Source organism: Elephantulus edwardii, unplaced genomic scaffold, assembly GCF_000299155.1.
Source record: "Elephantulus edwardii isolate Elephantulus edwardi_28Jun2011 unplaced genomic scaffold, EleEdw1.0 scaffold00060, whole genome shotgun sequence".
Classification (NCBI taxonomy): Eukaryota; Metazoa; Chordata; class Mammalia; order Macroscelidea; family Macroscelididae; genus Elephantulus; species Elephantulus edwardii.
The window spans coordinates 9,393,793-9,414,495 of NW_006399810.1; the positions used below are offsets into that span (position 1 = coordinate 9,393,793).

Here is a 20,703-nt window from a genome sequence, read left to right on the forward strand (position 1 = left end):
CTTTGTACTCCTTCAGGACTCTGTATAGAACATGGCAGCATCATTCAATTCTTTCACGTAGGGACCAGGCTTGGGAGCCAATGCTACCCAACCCAGTGCCTGGATGCTTTCACTGACAGCTGACAAGTGATTGAACAATTTGCTGCCTCGGTTCTTCTCTCGGAAAGTTATCACTTCTTGGATCTGGTCTGAGATAGGTGCCAACAATTCAGAAAGCTTATTACCTGCTGGTTGCTGGCACTGAGAAGCTGTAACCAGGAGAGCTCGCTCCAGCTTCACACCAGGATGGACCATCTCTGCATGCTTCTGCACATCTCCTCCAATCTCTTTACTGATCTTCAGGTACTCTGCCACAGGACCAGCAAGCAGTGAGTCAAATGCTTGCACATACGGTGTGGCTCCTTTTGAAGGGCTACCTCCATATCCCCGATGCATGTCAGACGCCTGGGATACAGCCTCTAAGCGACCCACTGCCTTCTCTAATCTTTCCACCAGACTCTGCATGTCAGCCATAATGTCCTACCTGCTCGGAGTTCTCTCTCACCTCGGTACTGCGATCAGCCGCGCTCCACTTCCTAGACTGTTTTCTTAAGGTCTACTGTCGCCTGCTTTTAGGTGTAGTTGAGTTGAATTTGTCACCCCATGGACCAGAGTAGAAGAGCTGAGCAGGGTTTTCCAGGATATATTTATAGAGAAAAACTGGGAGGCTTTTAGTTCATGGAGCTGCTAGGAAGGTTCCAAATGGCAATAACTGTTGTACCACCTGTGGTCATTCCTAAGGTTCAACACATCTAAAATTAATGTCTTAACCGTGCAAACTGACCAATAAATACTTATCAGTGTACTGTTGTTGTTGTTGTTATGTGACATCAAGTTGACCCTCCAGTGGGTTTTCAGAGACTGTAAACTGCATGAGAGGAGATGACCCATCATTCTTGTTTGGAGCAGCTGGTGGGTTTGAACTGCTTACCTTTGAGCTGGCAACACAAATCTTTATTATCAGAGCCATCAGAGCTCTGAAGCTATCAGAGCTCCAAACTTATCAGCTTGTTGTTATGTGCTTAGGAGTCAGAACTGACATATTGCTGATCTTCCAGTGGGTTTTCAGAGGCAGTACACTGTACATGGGAAGACTACCCGTTCTTCTCCCATAAAGCAGCTGGTGGATTTGAACCGAATTCCTTTGGAATTGCAGAGCAGTTTCTTACCATTAGGCCACCAGAGCCTCCCCACTTAACAGTACAGTTAATATTTTATGTGTGACTAATGACAGTATATGTGGCATAGAACCCAAACCGAGTCCCCTGCTGTAAAGTGAATTCTTACCCAGGGCAACCCTCCACTAGGTTTCCAGGTCTGTAAAGCCTAACGGAACAGATTACCATAGTGGAAGCCAATTGCTGACCTTTGGTTAGCAGCATGGTATATCACACATACACTACATACACTACATACACTACACCCCCAGGGCATCCTGTAGTATAGTGGGAAAGACAAGTTATTTTAAACAAATAATTATAAGCTTATACTAAATGTCATAACTGAGGCCTAAATAGAATGTTACAAAGTTCAGAGGAAGAAAAATTACTTCTGGTTAAAGATAGGGGGAAAAAACCCTTGTTAAGCTCGTTTTATGGTTGGAGCATCTGACCTGATTCTTAAAATAGACAGCTTAATTTACAGAACAGCATTAAGAACATTTCAATCAAAGGAACTATTTTCAGATTATTAAGTATTTGATAAAATAACTAGAAGCCAGAGGCCAAATCATTAGAATAGATCCTATATGCAGGAGTTTTTTAAATATAATAGAGTTACTATTTGCTCCAAGGCACAGATACCTACAATATCTACAACTCAACTCATTGCATTTTAAGTCCAACACAACACATAACTGTCCATTCAGTGGACTTCCCAGGTCATAAATCACACAGGAGGAGACTGTACATCTGTCTCCCACAAAGCAGCTGGTGGATCTGAAGCACCAGAACTGCAGTCTTTGGATTAGCACTAAAACTCCCTACTCGCTAGAGCTCCCTGTAAATATCCAAATTCTGTCTTAAAATTCACTAGAATTGTGCCCAGAGTGCCTACAGATAAAATTTTTCAAATAATAGTAAATTGTTTCCAAAGATGAAAGTGGTTCCAACAAAAGTTACAGCAACAATAATTTCAGTCATTAAATTACAAGGATACTTGTTATACTTCGAAATATTAGCTGGAACTTTAAAAGATGCTCAAATGAAACCTCAGTTGTTTAATAAACAAAATAAATTAAAATTAAATACTTACTGTTGGCTTTACTAACAACTGACCCATGACAGTAAACATACGGGAAAGACCAACTGGTGTGCACACTGCAGAAGAAAAAATCCATAGAGGGAAAACAATATCACAGATTTCAGACAGATGAACCACAGTCAGTAGAACAAAACTACTTAAAGAGTCTTCTTTGATTCTTTAAGTATTTGAGAAAAATATTATTTTAAATTTCAACTTTCTCAGAGCTTTGGCCCTGGACTCTCCCACTTCGTTGATAAGGATGTGAGGTAGGACGGTCAGAAGAGGGCATGCCAATGTTTAGTGGAAAGTATATGAAGATCAAAGAAGTCATAGAATATTCACAATTCTAGCAGTATAATAGTAAAACTTATTTTTTAAAAAAATTTTTATAATAGTATACCTTTGGCTAAAGGAGAGTAAAGAAGATGAAGTAAGAAACAAGTAAAATTTCAAGTGGTATTGACAACAAGGTAAGAATCTAAAAGTGACCATTATAAGTCTTTTTATATACTTTTACCTACTTACAATAGATCAGATAGATAGATAGAAAGATAGATAGACAGACAGACATAGAGATAGAGATAGAGATAGAGATAGAGATAGAGATAGAGATAGAGATAGAGATATAGAGATAGAGATAGATACAGAGCTAGATATAGAGATAGATATGATGACTTATAAGTAAAGCAAAACATTTTGAAATAAAATCTATAAATTCAACACACAGACTTTATTACACAAACCAGAATCTAGCACTGTGATGGATGAATGTGTATGTGCTTGTATGTGTGAGGTGTGTGTGTTATGTGTGTATTTTTCTAGCCCCTACAAACAGCCTTTCCTTGGAGAACACAAATTACTCCAAAGTTCCAGCTTATCAAAATTTACCTTGGAAAATAAAACAAGTTAAAGGCCAACTTAAAAAAATCTTCAAGCTGTCAGTTATCTTCATCACGAACTTTCTAGAATATATAGCTATGCTTTCTAATCAATAATAAGTCTGAAAAATACTTACAGAGGAGTAATAAACATCCCATCAATGATATGCATGAATACAAATAGGGCAGGTAAAATTCCCAGAGATCTAAAAAAAAAAAAAAACAATTCATTACCTCAAAATTCAAAATACTATACATTTAGATACAGAATGATCATAGTGTGAGATGTTAAAAAAGCAAGTTTAAACAAGTAAATTGCATACCATATAAAGACTCCATGCTTGCAGCATCATTGTCAATGAGGGCAGAAGCGACCCACACTATCCCAAGAATCAAAAGGGCGAGAAGAATAAGCATGACCAGGGTCTCTAAAATTCGAGCTCGGATTCCCTGAAAAATAAAGAAAATAATTTCCATGTTTTTCTTCATTTTAAAATCAGTTCTGTTTCTGCCTATGCATAATATAATTCTCTGGAAAGGAAGTTTTGATTTACTAAAACCAAATCCACATTAAATACTTATAGTTCCTACTGATCAGACTGACTTTCAAAATTATGGAAAATGGTATTAAAGTTAGAGTATAACTTTTAAAAACAATTTGCAAAAATTAGTTTACACAATTATTTGAAATAATTAATTACTGTCCTAGCATTTACTCTCAAGAAAATAGGGTGAGAAATTTTTACCTGCTATGTCAATCAAGAGAAGGGAAGGCTAATTATGACATACAGCCAAACAGTTTCGTGGCCATTAAATTTGGGGAAAGCACAATGCACCAATTTACTTGGGGACCAGTTTCCTATTATAAGAATTCAATATAGCTCTTCATAGCCTAGAGAGCCCTCAAGTGTATCACTGAAGAACTGCTCATTTTAATTGCAACACTATAAAGTTAATAACATCTATATGAATTTATATAATTCCTTTCTCCATATCAGATACCATGAAGAGAAAATATAATAAAGAATCTTTATGCACAACTTTGTTTTAAATGTAAAAAAAATGTTTTATCTCAAGGCCAAACCTGAGAATAAAACCTCTTGCTTCAATATCACAACCTAATAGGGCAACAGAAGAAGTTTATTTCCATATTCTTGAAAAGTCACCAAATATACACAAGTACTAAATTTAAAGAGTCTTCATGATATTTTATACTGTAATGCACTAGTCTATAACATTTATCATAACAATAAAATTATAAGAATGTCAGGTCTCCCAAAAATCATTGTAATCTTTCTTTACACGTTAGAAATAAAGATACAAGTACTAAATGAAAATCTAAATGCTTATTTAATTTTGCCTCTAGTTATTACTCCAAATGAATCTTTCCAGTTTCTAAATTAAAAAAAAATTGCACATAAAGCAGTAGGGAAGAAAAGGAATTCCCTGTAATTATGCATAAGTATTAGCTGACAACAAATTATCAGTCTTATCACAGGGCTGCAACTTAAAGATTTAAAATACTCCTTTAAATATGGGAGCAGGTTCATCTTAAATGGTCATAGAACAGAAGGCTAATGACTCATAATAATTTGTTGTTGTTATGTGCTGTCGAGTTGCTTGCAACTCAAAGACCTTATGTACAACTCTGAACCCTGCTCTATCCTGAGCCTTATGTACAACTCTGAACCCTGCTCTATCCTGAGCTAACCTTGTTGTCTCTGACACACTTTCCCCCATTACCCTAGTTACTGAGTCAATCTCTTATCTTCCTTCTTGTGCTTCCCTTTAGCCTCCCAAGCATGATGTCCTTCTCCAAGAATTGATGCCTCCTGACCACATGCTCAATGTATGTCAGACGGAGATTCAGAACCATTCCCTCCAAAGAGCAGACTCATTTCACCCTCTCCAGGACAAACCTGTTTGCTTTCCTAGCAGTCCATGGTATATTCTCTTTTATAGCACCACAGCTCAAAAGGCATCAGTTCTCCTTCTATGATTCCTAGTTATTGCCCAGCTTTCTGATGCATAGGAAGTAACTGTAAAGGCCATGGCCTGGATCAGGTAATATCTTAGTCTCCAGACTGACATCGTTGGTCTTCAGTATTCTAGAAAGGTCCCTGACAGCAAAGTTTCCCAATGCAATTTGTCTTTTGATTTCCTGGCTGCTGGTATCAAGAGTGTTGATTATGGAGCCAAGCAAATGGAAGCTGTTAACAATCTTGATCTCTTCAGCGTCTCTATCATGATGCTGGTAATCAGCGCAGTGGTGAGAATCTTTGTTTTCTTGATGTTGAGCTTCAATCCGTATTTTTTCGTTTATATAAAATTTTTATTTTATACTGAAGCACTTGCTGAAGAAGGTCAAGGACTGCAGCCTTCAATATGGATTGAAGTTCCTCACAGGTTCATCCTGGAGAGGTTAAACCAGGCTGTTCCTTGGAGGCAAGGATTCTGAATTCTGTCTGACATACTTTGGACCTGTTGCAAGGAAGGACCAGTCCTTGGAGAGAGACGTCCTGCTTGGGAGGGTGAGGGACAGTGCAGGAGAGGAAGACCCTTAATGATATGGATTGATTCAGTGACTGGGTAGGTTTGTAAAAGACAATAAGACTGGCACAGGATAGAGCAGGGTTTAGGGCTGTTGTACATAGGGTCGCTATGAGTTGCGGACAACTCAATGGCACATACCAACAACACAGCTAGTTTAAGGCTGTAGTACTTGACCTTCTGCAGCAAGCGCTTCAGGTTCTCCTCAGTTTTAGCAAGCAAGGTTGTATCATAGTTGATGAGTCTTCATCCAATCCTGAAGCCATATTCCTCCTCACAGAGCCCACATCCCGGATGACCTGTTCTTTAGATTAAAAAGGTATGGAGATAGGATGCATCCCTGGCATACACCCTTCCCGATTTTGAACCATGCAGTGTCTCCTTGCTCTGTTCCGACGACTGCTTCCTGGTTGAAGTACAGGTTTCACATAAGCACAATCAAGAGTTCTGGGATTCTCATTCTTCTCAGAGTCAGCCGCAGCTTGTTGTGATCCACACAGTCAAATGCCTTTGTGTAGTCAATGAAACACAGGCATTCCTCTGGTACTCTACTTTCAATCAAGATCCATCTAACATTGGCTATATCTAACTTAAGCCTAGTACCATGGCCTCTTCTAAGCCCAGCCTGCACATCTAGCAGTTCTCTGCTGATGTTCTCTTTCAGTTGGTTTTGGATAATTTTCAGCAGAATCTTACTTGTGTGTGATATTAATGATATTGTTGCATTCTGTCAGGTCCCCTTTCTTTGGAATGGGAACAAATAAAGTTTTCTTCTAGTCAGTTGTCCAGGTGGTTGTCCTCCAGATTTCCTGGCACAACTTGGTGAGCGCATCCAGGGAAGTGTCTATTGGAATATATCGATTGATATGCCATCAATTCCTGGGGCTTTGTTTTTGCCAATTCCTTAAGAACAGCTTGAACTTCCTCCTTCATCACTACTGGCTCTTCCTCATAGATTGTTTCATGAAATTCTGTGTCAGCCACTTTCTTTTGGTACAATGGTTCTGTATACTCCTTCCATCTTCTTTTAATGCTTCCTGGATCATTTAATATTTTGCCCAAAGCATCCTTAAGTACTGCAACTCGAGGCTTGAATTTGTTCAGTTCCTTCAAGCTTAAGAAATGCCAAGTGCATTCAGCCCTTCTGATTTTCTGACTCCAGCTTTTTGCACATTTAATTGTAATACTTTATTTGTCTTCCCACACTGCCCTATGAAATCTTCTGTTCAGCTCCCTAATTTCTTCCCTTTGCTTTGGCTTCTAGGTACTCTGGTGCAATATTCAGTCTCCTCTGACATCCTTCTTGGTCTTTTCTTCCTCTCTGTCTTTGTAATGACGTTTTGCATTCTTCATTTAATCTTTCATCATTTTATCTTTTTCATCTTTCATTTCATCTTACATAGATCTATAATTAATACTTTTGGTGCAAGCAGTTAAGAAATTAAAAGATTTATTGCATTTAAAAAATATGCTGTCAAAGACCTATGCAAAGAGCAATGATGTAAATCTAAAGACTAAAGTGCACTTGCTCCAAACCACAGTCTTTTCAATTACTTACTGTGCATCTGAAAGTTGAACAATGACTAAGGATAACAGAAGAATTTATGCCTTTGAGTTGTAGTGTTGAAGAAAAGTACAGAATATTCTATGGGCAGCCAAAATAACAATCAAATTAAGTCTTGGAAAAAATGTCAGGTTATTCCTTGGAGGAAAAGGCAGTTAAATTCCATCTCATACACTGGACAAGTTGTTAGGAGAGGCCTGGCCCTGGAAAAGGAAATCCTGCTGGGAAAGGAGGGGGGTCAGCCTAAGAGACAAAGATCCTGTACAGGATGAACTGACACAGTGACTGTAACAATAAGCTCTTGGCACCAGCAGCCAGGAAATCAAAAAACATATTGCAATGGGAAAGTCTGCTGTTAGGGACCTCTCTAAAGTACTCAAGAGTAACGGTGTCTCCTTGGAGACAAAGGTGCGCATGATACAGGCCATGGTCTTTGCAATCACTTGTTATGCATCAGAGAGCTGGACAATGACTAGGGAGGACAGAAGGAGAATTGACACCTTTGAGCTGTGGTGCTGGAGAAGAGTATTGAATGTACCATGGACTGCCAAGAAAACAGACAGATTCATCCTAGAGAGGGTTAAACCAGGCTACTCCTTGGAGGCAAAGATTCTGGGGCTTCATCTGACATACTTTGGACATGCTGCAAGGAGAGACAGGTCTCTGGAGAGGGACATCATGCTGGGTAGAGTAGAGGGACAGCGCAGGAGGGAAAGACCCTCTATGAGGTGGATTGATTCAGTGACTGGGGTAATTGGGATGGGTGTGTCAGAGGCAATGCGATTGGCACAGGATAGAGCAGGGTTTAGGGCTGTTTTACATAGGGTCGCTATGAGTCGCAAACGACTCGACAGCACATAACAACAACAAAATAGGAGATAGTAAGGATGGTGCAGGGCAGGGAAGGGTTCAAATTAATTATTCATAGGGCTGCTATGAGTTATAGTTGTCTTGATGGAACATAACTATAACAGTAGCTATTATTCAAGTGACATTAAATAGTCACATTACTAGAGTAAAAGACTATCTTCACTCCTTACTTATTCATCTGGTTAAGCTCCAAAGACCAGGTCATCATGAGGAATTAGCATTATAAAGATGACTACATCAGATCACACAAAGGAGGATGACTACATCATTAAGTTGTTGTTGTTGTTCTTCTTGTTGAGTCCCATGGAGCAGGAACTGGCCCATAGCAGACTCTCTAGTGGGTTTTCAGGGACAGAAAATCTCATGGGAGGAGACTGTCCATCTTGTTCCTGTAGAATAGCTGGTAGATTCAAATCACATGTCTTTGGATTGGGAGCAGTTGTGACTCCTTAATACTAAGCTACCAGTGCTGATATATACAGCAGTATATAATTGTCATTATCTCACTACATAAACCAGTGAAAAGTAGTTAACTCAAGCTGAGAAATTATCTCAGCCATCATAACCAGCCTCCTCTGGCCTACCCTGGTCCAACTGTTACTATTGGAAATACAACACTGCTGTTGTTGTTAGCATCCTAAATAGATTTTTTTTTACAGTAATGTTGTTAATGCAAATGTTGGGGAGAGAGTAAATGAGGTGTAGATGCACTATTTTACTGAAGAGTCTTCTGAACCTCTATAATTTTCAGATTAGGATAACAAATAAGATGCCCACTCTATTTTAACAATAATTTCCTTATTCATCTTTTTTCCTTTCTCTCTCTTCCCCTCCTTTTCTGTCTTTTCTTTTTCTCTATTCTTCCCTTCCTTCTTTCTCTCTATGCATTATTGTTGTTGTTATGTGCTATTGAGTCACTTGCAACTCATAGTGAGCCTATGTACAACAGCCCTAAACCCTGCTCTATCCTATGCCAACCTTATTGTCTCTTAACACACCTACCCCCAGCATGCATTAGTCTTTTTAATTACAAATATTATATTGAAAACTTACATAAAATACAGGTAAAAAGAGTACATGATCCAGTGTGTATACATTATATTCTCTCAGCCTTTTCTGTCCTTGCCTCTGACTGTCAAATCTTCCCTGCTCTGACCAACTCATAAAGAATATACGAGTTAATTAGTAGGGCTTTCAAAACATACATGTTTTGATACATTTTAGGTATTCATGTATGACCTAAGTAAAGCTTCTTGAAATACTTTGAAATGTACAAGATGCAAGTCATGTATCTTACAACTATTTAAATTTATATAACAAACTCACTGCCCTAGGGTCAGAACCAACTCCTAGCTGACCCTCCAGTGGGTCTTCTGAAGTTGAATACCACACAGGAGGAGACAGCGTCATCTTTCTCCCTCAGAGAGGCTGGTGGAGTTGCACAGCATAGAGATGCCAGCTGTGGGTTAGCAGCATGCCTTCCTACCCACTAGGCCATCAGAGTTCCCTTGAAGAGACAGAATTACAACAAATATTGGAGACATCAATCTTTTACAACTATTGCTTTCAGCCTAATGGCTGCTTGTGACTCAACCACATACATCCACTGACATTTTAATAAATATATTAAAAATACAAAAGCATAAATAAGATGAAGTATATATATATATGGCCTCCACAAGAAAAAGGCTGATAATTCAATTATAAAATGCACATGGAATTACAAAAAAGACATGGAAAAATTTTCACAGAGGATAACATTCAGATGCCCAACACACACATGAAGCTCAAAATTACTGGCAATAAGAAAGATATAAATCAAAGCCACAATGTGATATTATCTCACTCCAGTAGCAGTGGCAAAGTTTAACAGAACAGCAAGTAAGAGATGTTGGAGAGGATGTGGAGAGATTGGAACTCTTATACACTGTTGGTGGGATTATAAAATGGTACAACCACTCTGGAAGGCAGCTTGGTGTTTCCTCACAAACCTGAACATAGATAAACATTCCATACGACTATCAGGAATATGCCTCTAGAAAAATAGAATTCAGACATAAACAGATATTTCTACACTGATAATCATAGCAGTGTTACAATAAAAAGAAAATGTAAATAGCCCAAATGTTCATCAACAAATTAATGGATTGAGAAATTGTGGTACATTCACACTGGAATGGAATACTATTCAACACTCAGGAGCAATTATTTCTAAAAATACTATATAATACAGGAGAGGCTAGAAAGCATTACGTTGAGTGAACTAACTCAGTCTCATAAGGAAAAATACTACATAAGACTATTATTGTAAAAATAGAAGGATAACTATTAACATGTATACAAAAGTTCAAAAAGGGAAAAGGAAGAAGACTGAGAGTGGGGAGGGTGGTAAATTATGAGATTACAGAGTTTGGTGCACAGAGGGAGGAGATAAAGGAATTTTGAAAGGTCCAGTTGGAACCTGAAAAGGTGGGGTAACGGTATACATGGATCAGTGGTGATTGCATGAAACACAATGTGGATAGAAGAATGCGTGAAACACAATGTATTTATATAAATAAAACAGAATACATGTTAATTTTGTATGCAAACCAACATAAAAATATTTTTAAAAAAGAATACCAAGTACAAGTATCAAAAGGAAAAAATAAAACAGCTAACTTTCTAAAATGTAGTTTCTTCTGAAACTGACTCAATAAAAAAAGAAAAAATATAAACATTCTCTGAAAAAAATGTTGTTGTTGTTGTATGTGCTGTCGAGTCGCTTGCGACTCATAGCGACCCTATGTACAACAGCCCTAAACTCAGCTCTGTCCTGTGCCAATCGCACTGTCCCTGACACTCCCATCCCAATTATCCCAGTCACTGAATCAATCCACCTCATAGAGGGCCTTCCTCTCCTGCGCTGTCCCTCCACCTTCCCAAGCATGATGTCCTTCTCCAAGGACCAGTCTCTCCTCACAACATGTCCAAAGTATGTTAGACGAAGCCTCAGAATCCTTGCCTCCAAGGAGCCACCCGGTTTGACCCTTTCCAGGACAAATCTGTTTGTTTTCCTAGCAGTCCATGGTATTCTCAATACTCAATACTGTTCTTTTGGCAGTCGGTGGGAAATTCAGTACCCTTCTCCAACACCACAATTCAAAGGCATCAATTGTTCTGTCATCCTTATTCATTGCCAGCTCTCAGATGCACATCAAGTGACTGAAAAAAACCATGGCCTGAATCAGGAGCACCTTAGCCTTTAAACTGACATAATTGTTAAAAAATATTTATTTCTGGGTGGGGAGAAAAGTGCACCAATGAATGAATGGAATTCCAAAATCTCTGTAGATGTTTATTGAAATTAATAAGAATAATAAAATTTTTTAAAAAAATTTATTTCAAATTGGTCAACTAAACAGTAGTAAATAATTCACCCAAAAATCCCCAAAGTCAATCAGTGTATTATTTATATTATACTTAAATAAAAATTTTTAAAAATTTAAATTGCAAATCATCAAAAATATGTAATATGGTTATTCTTAGCCTGTGAAATATTAAAGATAATTTCTATGACAATTAAGACATAATAGTCATTCTGACTTAGTCCACTAGGAGGACAGGAAGATTCTGCTTCCTTTTAGTAAATTTTATTCTCTTTTAGTAAGACACAATCACCTCAACTTGAAATCAATTGAAGTCCATAGTTATGAGTTTTAAACCAAACATGAGAAAAAGAAAACAAATATGTTCATTAAATGCAATGTACTTATATTTTTAACTTCAGTAAGTTTAGAGAAAAGAGAAGACTAACAATCAGAAATTTAATTTGCTAATCAGCACTGATTAATTTATACAAGGCTCAAACTTTAAATAGTTGTTTATCACTACCTGTTTTTTTCAGAATTATAAAAATATTACAGTCTAAATTTTCCAAGATGTGAGGCATGTAACATGTGCGACATTTTTAAAACTTTTATATGTGATTCTGTCTCAAAGTATTGAAAAAAGCATTATGAGAGCTTTTATCACTACCATTAATCACCAGCAGGATAGCATGTAAGTAAAAAATAAGCCTACTGCTCATCTTTCCATTAAGAGTCAGCAGTGGGAGCTAGAAAGCCCCAAGGGGAAGCTTTCTATCCAGTCCCTTCTTACCACTGAGCTCAAAGATGTACCAGATGTCAGAAAAACTTACGAAAATACACTTCAAATACTAACACAGTAGCAAAACATTGCAAAAAGAGAAAGGTTTCCATTGTTGAACTTTAAAAGTGAGAAGAAGAAGAAAAAACAAACAAATGAAAGTGAAAGTAGTCTCCAGACATGTAAGGTCAAAGAATATCTTATTATCAATAGTTATTGCTCATTCACATAATTTTGAAGGCTTAGAGGATGTCATATATTACAAGGATTTTATGAATGTCATATTTTTTATTCCTTGTTTATTTCTTTAACTCCTCCTAAAAGCCATAATTAAATCCATTCTTTTTTATTATAAATAGCACTCAGTGTATTAATTTCAAACATTATTAAAACAGTTACATTCTTTTTTACAGTTAAAATATCATATATCTCTTTAAGAAAAGTAATCTACAAAATTAATTATACGAGGCTCAGGCCACATTACTTCTGAAATTACTACCTCAATACAACTGCTTAAATCAGATGAAATCAGTAAAGACAACACACATAGACACATGGATTTCCTTTTAGATTTAAATGAGTGCCACATGAATAAGATCCAAAACATAAAACAGTTATCAGACAATTGCTTCTCAAAATTTTTATGTGGCCAATTACACATTTAATTGCTCTGCACTGAACATCAATGAAGGAAAATTACAATGTACTTACAAAGGCTATATAACAATAAGCTGATATGTTTCTATGGTGACGAACATTTAAACAAGATTTTGCCTGGACATCTTGACCTCTTGCAAGGTATGTAAATACCACTTTATACACTATGTCTCCACCCATTAGAAAAGCCTGGGAAAAATTTCTACATTCACGGAACATTTAAAATAAATATCAAGCCATTGTTTTCATGTAACAAAAAGGGTCTCTTAGTAACACTAAGATAAGGTTTGCTCAGCATGACATTAAGACTGCACCAAACATACATGCAGTCATCTGAAGAAGATCGATAGAAGCACTATAAAGAACAGAAAATAAAAGCAGGTATTAATTATTTTAAGACAAGAAGAAAAAAACAACAAGCCTACAAACAAGTGTCTCTAAAGCCTGTCAAACATACTTACAAAGTAATCGTTAAAGGTATGAATAAAAGCAGTTGTGGTCCCGAGTCAAAGAAAATAGCTTGTAAAAAGTTATGTTTCACTCTAGTTTGTAAATATTGATATTCACTGAATCCATTAACTACTTATACAGTAATATTGTAGTCTATTCAAAATACAAAAATTAAAACTACAAGGGAATACAGTTCTTTAAACTTGCAAAAAGTGAGTATTTTAGAATAGGTTGAAATAGAAATAATTAAGCTAAGTATTAAAATATTTCACTAAGATGTTCTTACATTAAGTTTCATAGGTCTAAAAACACTATATTAGAAAAACAAAATAGCCCCTCTACTATTTATTTAAGTAAATAAACTAGCAGAGCAAGTTTCTGGTATGCAAATAAAAGAACTAACTATAACAAAAACAAAGGCTACTGAGACTTGAAACTAAATTTTTAAACATAATCCCCAATGTGTAAAGAAAAATAATCCTCAGCACATCACATTGCCTTTACTTTGTGTTCTAATAATTCTTTAGGTATGTTGCTGTTATTGTTTTGTGCCATCAAGTCGCTTGTGACTCATAGTGACCCTATATACAACTCTGAACTCTGCTCTATCTCGAGCCAATTTCATCTCTAATACACTTCTGCCTATTACCCCAGTCACAGAGTCAATCTATCTCTACTTGCTTTATGTAAGCTTACTGAATTATAATAGCAAACCAAAGGGTAGAGTGCATTATAAATTAGGACGCTCACATTCTAAAAAAGGAAGTAATTTGCCTCTGGTGACACTTCTAAATATGTGTTGGCATTCAGACTTCTGAGCCCCTGTGCCTTCTACTATTCTAGATGGCAGGAAAAGGGGGGGAACAAAATTAAATTGCATGTACATCTAAAAAATGACTGGGGCTACTGGCCCACTAAAGCCTGGTGGAGTCCTCAAGATGACAGTCTTTAGTCACCCTTTGAACCTGGAATAAAGCTCAATCCCATGGATCAACTTTCTGTGAAACAATACTCTGATCTCTATGATAAACCAGAAAGGGACTACTAGCTCCTTAGGTCAACCACAAAGCATCAAAAGGGCAGCATTTGCCCAGTGGTTAAACTCAAAAGGTAGGAATGGGTAAGTTAGCATGATTAATGGAAATGAGAATCCCAGGGAAGAAGGAATCCCAGGGAAGAAGTGGGAAGAATATAGCTTACATAATAGATATAGTAATAAGTGTGTCAAAACAAAATGTGTGAATAGTTAAATGGAAAACCGATTCACTTTGTAAACTTTCAGTCAAATCACAATTTTAAAAAGGCATTTAAACAGGAAAGCAAAGGAGGAAATCTTTAAACTGTCCTAATAAAAATCTGTAATTTTAATAATCTAAGGCAAAATTCATAAAAGCTTTTTATACTTAAACCGTAACTTTCAATTCCACAACAGCTAGATTGTATTGAGGTATAAATACTCAGTTTAATAAGAAACTTTAAGTACATTAGAGCATGTTTAGTACCAAGGAAACAAAAATCCTCACCACTGGACCAATTGGCAACATCGTGATAGAGAAAAAATTAACATTGTCAATGATTTCCTCATACATGGATCCACAATCAACAGCCTTGATACCAACAGTCAAGAAATCAAAAGATGTGTTGCACTACGAAAATCTACTGTCAAAGACCTCTCCAAAGTACTAAGGAGCAATGTCAGTTCACAATCTAAAGTGCACCTGATTCAAGCCATAGTATTGTCTATTGCTTCCTATGCATCTGAAAGTTGAACAGTGAATAAGGAAGACTGAAGAAGAACTGATATTTGTGAACTGTGGTGTTGGCAAAGAGTATTCATTATACCATGGATTGCCAAAGAACAAACAACTCTGTCTTGAAGGAAGGGCAACCAAAATATTCCTTAAAGGCAAGGGTGGTGGCACTTCCTCTCATTTACTTTGGGCATATTTTCAGGATGAACTGATCCCTCAGGAAAGAGACATGGTTCTGGGAAAGGTAGAGAGTTGGTAAAGAAGAGGAAGACCCTCAGTGTGATGGACTGACACTATGACCACCACAGGGGGCCTGAGGGTGACTGAGATGATGAGGGTGGGCAGGGGAAGGTTCTCAGCTATCATTCATAAGGTTGCTATGAGTCATAGATGACTGGATGGCACCAAATACCAGCCTTGCTATTTAATTCCATAAAATACTCAGGAATAAATTTCCATACAGAAGCAAATCTAAATAACTATGAGATATCATCTCACCCTAGTAAGAATAACAAAATTTAACAGAGCAGCAAACAACAAATGCTGGCGAGGTTGTGGGGAAACTGGAACCCTTATTCACTGTTGGTGAGAATGTAAAATGGTGCAGCCACTATGGAAGGCTGTATGGCGCTTTCTCAAAAAGTTGCAAATAGAAATACCATTTGAAGGGAGCACTGGTAGCCTACTGGCAAGAAGCTGCACTGCAATCCCAGAGGTATGTGGTTCGAATACACCAGATGCTTTGCTGGAGAAGGAGGGGCAATCTCCTCCTGTACCAGTCAGATCCGATCTGATGGTACATGCACACAATAATAAAATAAAAAATTTTTTTAAAAAAGAAATAGTATTTGACCCAGCAATTCCATAACTGGGAATATACCCTAAAGAAACCAGAACTGCCACACAGGTAGATATAAGCACACTCATGTTTGTTGCGGCTTTGTTCACAAAAGCAAAGAGCTGGAAACAACTCAAGTGCCCATCAACAAATGAAGGGATAGGGAAGCTGTGATATATTCATACAATGGAATACTATGCTAAAATGAAAAACAAGGAACTCATGCAATACTATTCAAAATGGGTGACCCTGGACATTATGCTGAGTGAAATATCTCAGTCACAAAAGGACAAATACTGCATAGTGCCACCGTTGTAGAACGGGACTGACATCAGGGTTGGGGTGAGACAGAAAAATTGGATAAATTATGTATACTGCATTGAAACAGATGAGAGAGAACAGTTTAAAAGTGATATGTGATTGGGTATTATGGTTATGACAAGAGTTCAGAATGAAGGTTGCAAAGTGGAGTCTACTGGGGGAGAGGGCAGGAATTGTACAGCAATGAAAGAATTTTTCTTTTACTTTTCAAAGAGAAGAGTGAACTGTGGGGAACATGTGGGGAGGGAGAAAAATGCAACAATGAATGAATGGAAATCCAAAATATCTGTAAACATTCATTAAAATTAATAAATTTTTAAAAAGATCATTATATTATTATATCATTATATTACCATCCATTATATTACTATGATGAAATGCAAATGATATTAGGTTTAAGAAAATAATATAAGCTCCTGCTGATCGAGAATTAGCCAAAAACCTGTGAGATTATTCACTTATATACAAATAGTCTACCAATTTTATAATAGGACTTTTATAATCAACCATTCCACTAGGTAGATTATAACCCAATCAATACTACTGAGTAGACTTGTAAACCTTAATATAGACAGTAGGAAGTTCTGGTGGTCTAGTGGGTAGGAAGTTCAAATCCACCAATGGTTCCACAGAAGAAATACGGGCAATCTTTTCTGTGCATTCCACAACCTCTGAAAAAATACTGGAGGGTCAGCTATGAGTCAGTTCTTATAAGACAGCAATAAGTTTTGCCAGTTATGTATACTCTTAAGGAGCTTTTTAATCTACTTGGAATTTTACTTTGAATGACATTAGAGCCTAAGGTTTTCTTCTATTACTAATTCTCTCTCATCATTTATTTTAAACTATCTTTTTTTTTCTCACTGATCTGCAGTATCTTTACAATATGCCAAAGTTCCACAAATTAAAAAAAAAAAAAGAGAGAGAGAGAAAGATTTCCATTCTACTTTACAGTGGGCCAAGTTGTTGCCACTACCAAGATACATAATTTATTGTAACTCTCCACTAAACTTTAATTTTTTTAGATTTATTTCAACATTCCTTAGGCTGTCTTTGTGTCATGTGCCTGTGAAAACTGGACAATGCCTAAGGAAGATCAAAGAAGAACAGATACATTTGAATTACGTCTTGGCAGAAAATACTGAATATAACAAGAAATGCCAGAACAATAAGCCAATCTGTCTTGGAAGAAATGCAGCCAGAATGTTCCTTAGTGGCAAGGATGGCAAGACTTCATCTCACATACTTTGGGCACGTTGCCCGGATGGACAAGTCGCTGGAGAAGCACATAATGTTTGGTAAAGCAGAAGGTCAGAAAAATAAACCAGAAAGACCCTTAAAATGGCCTCAAAAAGTGGCTACAACAATAGGGTTAGTTTAACATAACAATTGTTAGGATGGCACAGGACCAGACATTGTTTTATTCTGTTGTAAAAGTCAGCTATGACTCAGACTCATTGCAACCTAAAAATAACTGTCTTGCTTTATAAAAGGCATTTTAAGTGACTTTTCTGTTTTGCTAACTTTTTTTTTACTATTTATATGTTAAGGTTATATGAGGCTTCCAGGCTGAATTTTTAGAGACTACTGTTACCTTTTTTGTCATTGTTAGGTGTAGTCAAGTATGACACAGTGACCCTTTGAACACAGACTTGAACCCTGCCATCCTCATCACCTCTGATATGGCTACAGTCATTGTCAATCCATCTCATTAGGGTCTTCCTCTCCTTTGCCGGCCCTCCATTTTTCAAGCATGGTGCTCCTTTTCAAGATACAGATTCACCTAGTTACATGTCCAAAGTATGAAGGATGAAGCTTTGTCATCTTTGCCTCCAAGGAGTACTCCGGCTGCACTTGCCCCAAGACATCCCCATTTGTTCTTTGACAATCCATGGAATCTTCAGTACTCTTCTCCCACACCATAACTCAGAGGCATCAATTCTTCTGTAATCCTTTTTCATCTTCCAGCTCTCTGATGTGTAGCAGGTGATTGAGAAGAACATGGTCTAAAATAAGTGCCCTTGAGTCCAATTTCATCAATTAGCAATATCATCTGCTAATAATGATGCTGTTTGTTCTTTTCCATCTTAATTACCTGGGGTCTCTTTCTTTTCCATATGGAGTTAGTGATTGCTTTTTCAACCTCTTAGAAAAAAAATCTCTCTGATGAGACATGCACTCGAATTACATTGTATCTGTAGATTGTTTTGAGGATTACTGACATTTACCTTTGCTAAAAATGCCAGGAGTTTTTTTCTTAGAACAAATTTCTAGTCTTTTGTTAATCTTTACTATTGTTTTTATGTTTTCTATTTCATTTCATTCTGCTCTTTTCTTTATTATTTTTTTTCTTCTGGAGACTAAAGGCTTTGCTTGCTATTCTTTTTCCAATTGTTGGAGGAGAGGAAGATCCTGGCCGAGATGACTGACAGTGACTGTGGCAATGGGGTCAGCTGCTTCACAGACAGTGAGGTGTCTCAGGATAGGGCAAGGTTCAGAGATGTCGTTTATAGGGTTGCTATAAGTCACAGTCAACAGAATCTACAACAACAACAGTAACAGTAAGAAGGTGTTGCTTTTAATTCTTTTCTCTTTTGATAAGTGTGTCTCGTGCTTCACAGTGACCTCTGAGTACTGATTTTACTGTGTCCCAAAGATTTTGGTATCCTCTGATTTGGTTCAAGAAACATTTTTATTTCTTTATTCATTTTTCTATTACCCAACAAAACAAGAGTCAGAGTTGGAAAGCAAAAAAAGAAGAAGTTGCTTGACACTTGTCAAGTTTAAAGAACTGAAAAACAAATTCAAGCCTTGAGAAGCAATACTGAATGATGCCATGGCAAAATCCTGAGCAATCTAGGAAGCATCAAAAGAAGATGGAAGGAATATACTAGTCCCTATATCAAAAAAGACTTGTCAGACATTGAACTATTTCAGGAAGTAGTGTATGATCAAGGATCAATGCAATGGTGATAAACAAGCTGCACTAAAGGCATTGGCAGAAAATAAGGCCTCAGGAATTAATGGAATACCAATGAAATGTTTCCACAAACATGCAGCTCTAGTTGTGCTCACCAGGCTGTACCAAGAAATTTAAAGGACGCTACCTGCCCAACTGAATCCAAGAGATCCATATTTGTTACCATTCCCAGAAAGAGGCAATCCAACAGGATGCAGAAATTACCAAACAATATCATTAATATCTCAAACAAGGAAAAACTTGCTGGAGATTATTTTAAAGTGGCTAGAACAGTACATTGACAGAGAAATGTCAGAAATTCAGGCTATATTTATAAGAAGCTGTGGTATCAAGGATATCACTGCTTATGTCAGATGGCTTTTGACTGAAAGCAGAGAATATCTGAAGCTGTATATTTGTGTTTTGACTATGTAAAAGCATTGACTGTGTGAATCATAACAAATTATGGCTGACAGAGAAAAGATGATAATTTCAGAACACTTAATTGTACTCATGCAAAACCTATACCTAGGCCAAAAAGCTGTTGTCTGAACAGAGCAATGGAACAATGCACAGACTAAAATCCAGAAAGGTGTGCATCAGTGCTGTATCCTTTCTCCATATCTAATCAATCTGTATGCTGTAAAATTTCAGAAGCTGAAATTTATGAAGGTTAATGCAACATCAAGATTGGAGGAAGAATTATCAAAACCCTGAGTTATACAGATGACACAACTTTGCTTGCTGAAGGTAAGAAAGACTTGAAACACTTTCTGCAGAAGACTATATATAGATTACATCTCAACATTCAGAAGACAATATACCTCACCACTGGGCAAACAGGCAACATATTAGAGAATAGAGAAACAATTGAAGCTGTCAAGATTTCATCTTGCTTGGATCCAAAATCAACATTCTTTGTATTAGGATCAAGAAATCAAAGACAGGTGGCATTGAGAAAATCTGCTCTCAAGGAACTCTTCAAGGTGTTAAAAAGCTATGAAGTTGTTGTTTGTGCTGTGGTTTTTTTTAAAAAAAAGAAAGAAAAGAAACAGCAGCAATGTTTAAAGGGCAAAGTGCACGTGAGTCAAGCCATAGTCTTTTCAATTACCTGCTATGCATCTGAAACTTGGACAATGAATAAGAATGAGAAGAACTGAAGCCTTTGAGCAGAGGTATTGGAGAAGAGTACTCAATGTCCCATGGACTGCTAGGAGACTAGGAGAACAAACAAATTTCTTTTGGACAAAGTGCAACCAAGATGTTCCTTGGAAGAAAGGAACATCCTTTTACATACTTCAGGTAAGCTGTTAGAAAGGGTCAGTCCTTTGAAAGAGATATTAAGGTAGGAAAGGCAGAGGGTGAGAGAAAGAGTAATGAGATGGATTTACACTGTGACTGGAACAAAGGGCTCAAGGATATCAGAGGTGAGGAGGATGACTCAGGAGAGGGCA

General features: G+C 37.1%; 1 protein-coding gene across 1 annotated transcript in view; it reads right to left on the reverse strand.

Annotated features, from left to right (window-relative positions):
- Positions 1-20,703, reverse strand: part of LMBR1 (limb development membrane protein 1) — a 273,666-nt gene that overhangs the window by 89,472 nt on the left and 163,491 nt on the right. Inside the window, exons 6-8 of the mRNA XM_006887655.1 lie at positions 3,485-3,611; positions 3,299-3,367; positions 2,293-2,357 (exon numbers count right to left, since the gene is read on the reverse strand). Coding sequence (XP_006887717.1) covers positions 2,293-2,357; positions 3,299-3,367; positions 3,485-3,611 — 261 coding nt within the window. The remainder of the gene's footprint in view (positions 1-2,292; positions 2,358-3,298; positions 3,368-3,484; positions 3,612-20,703) is intronic.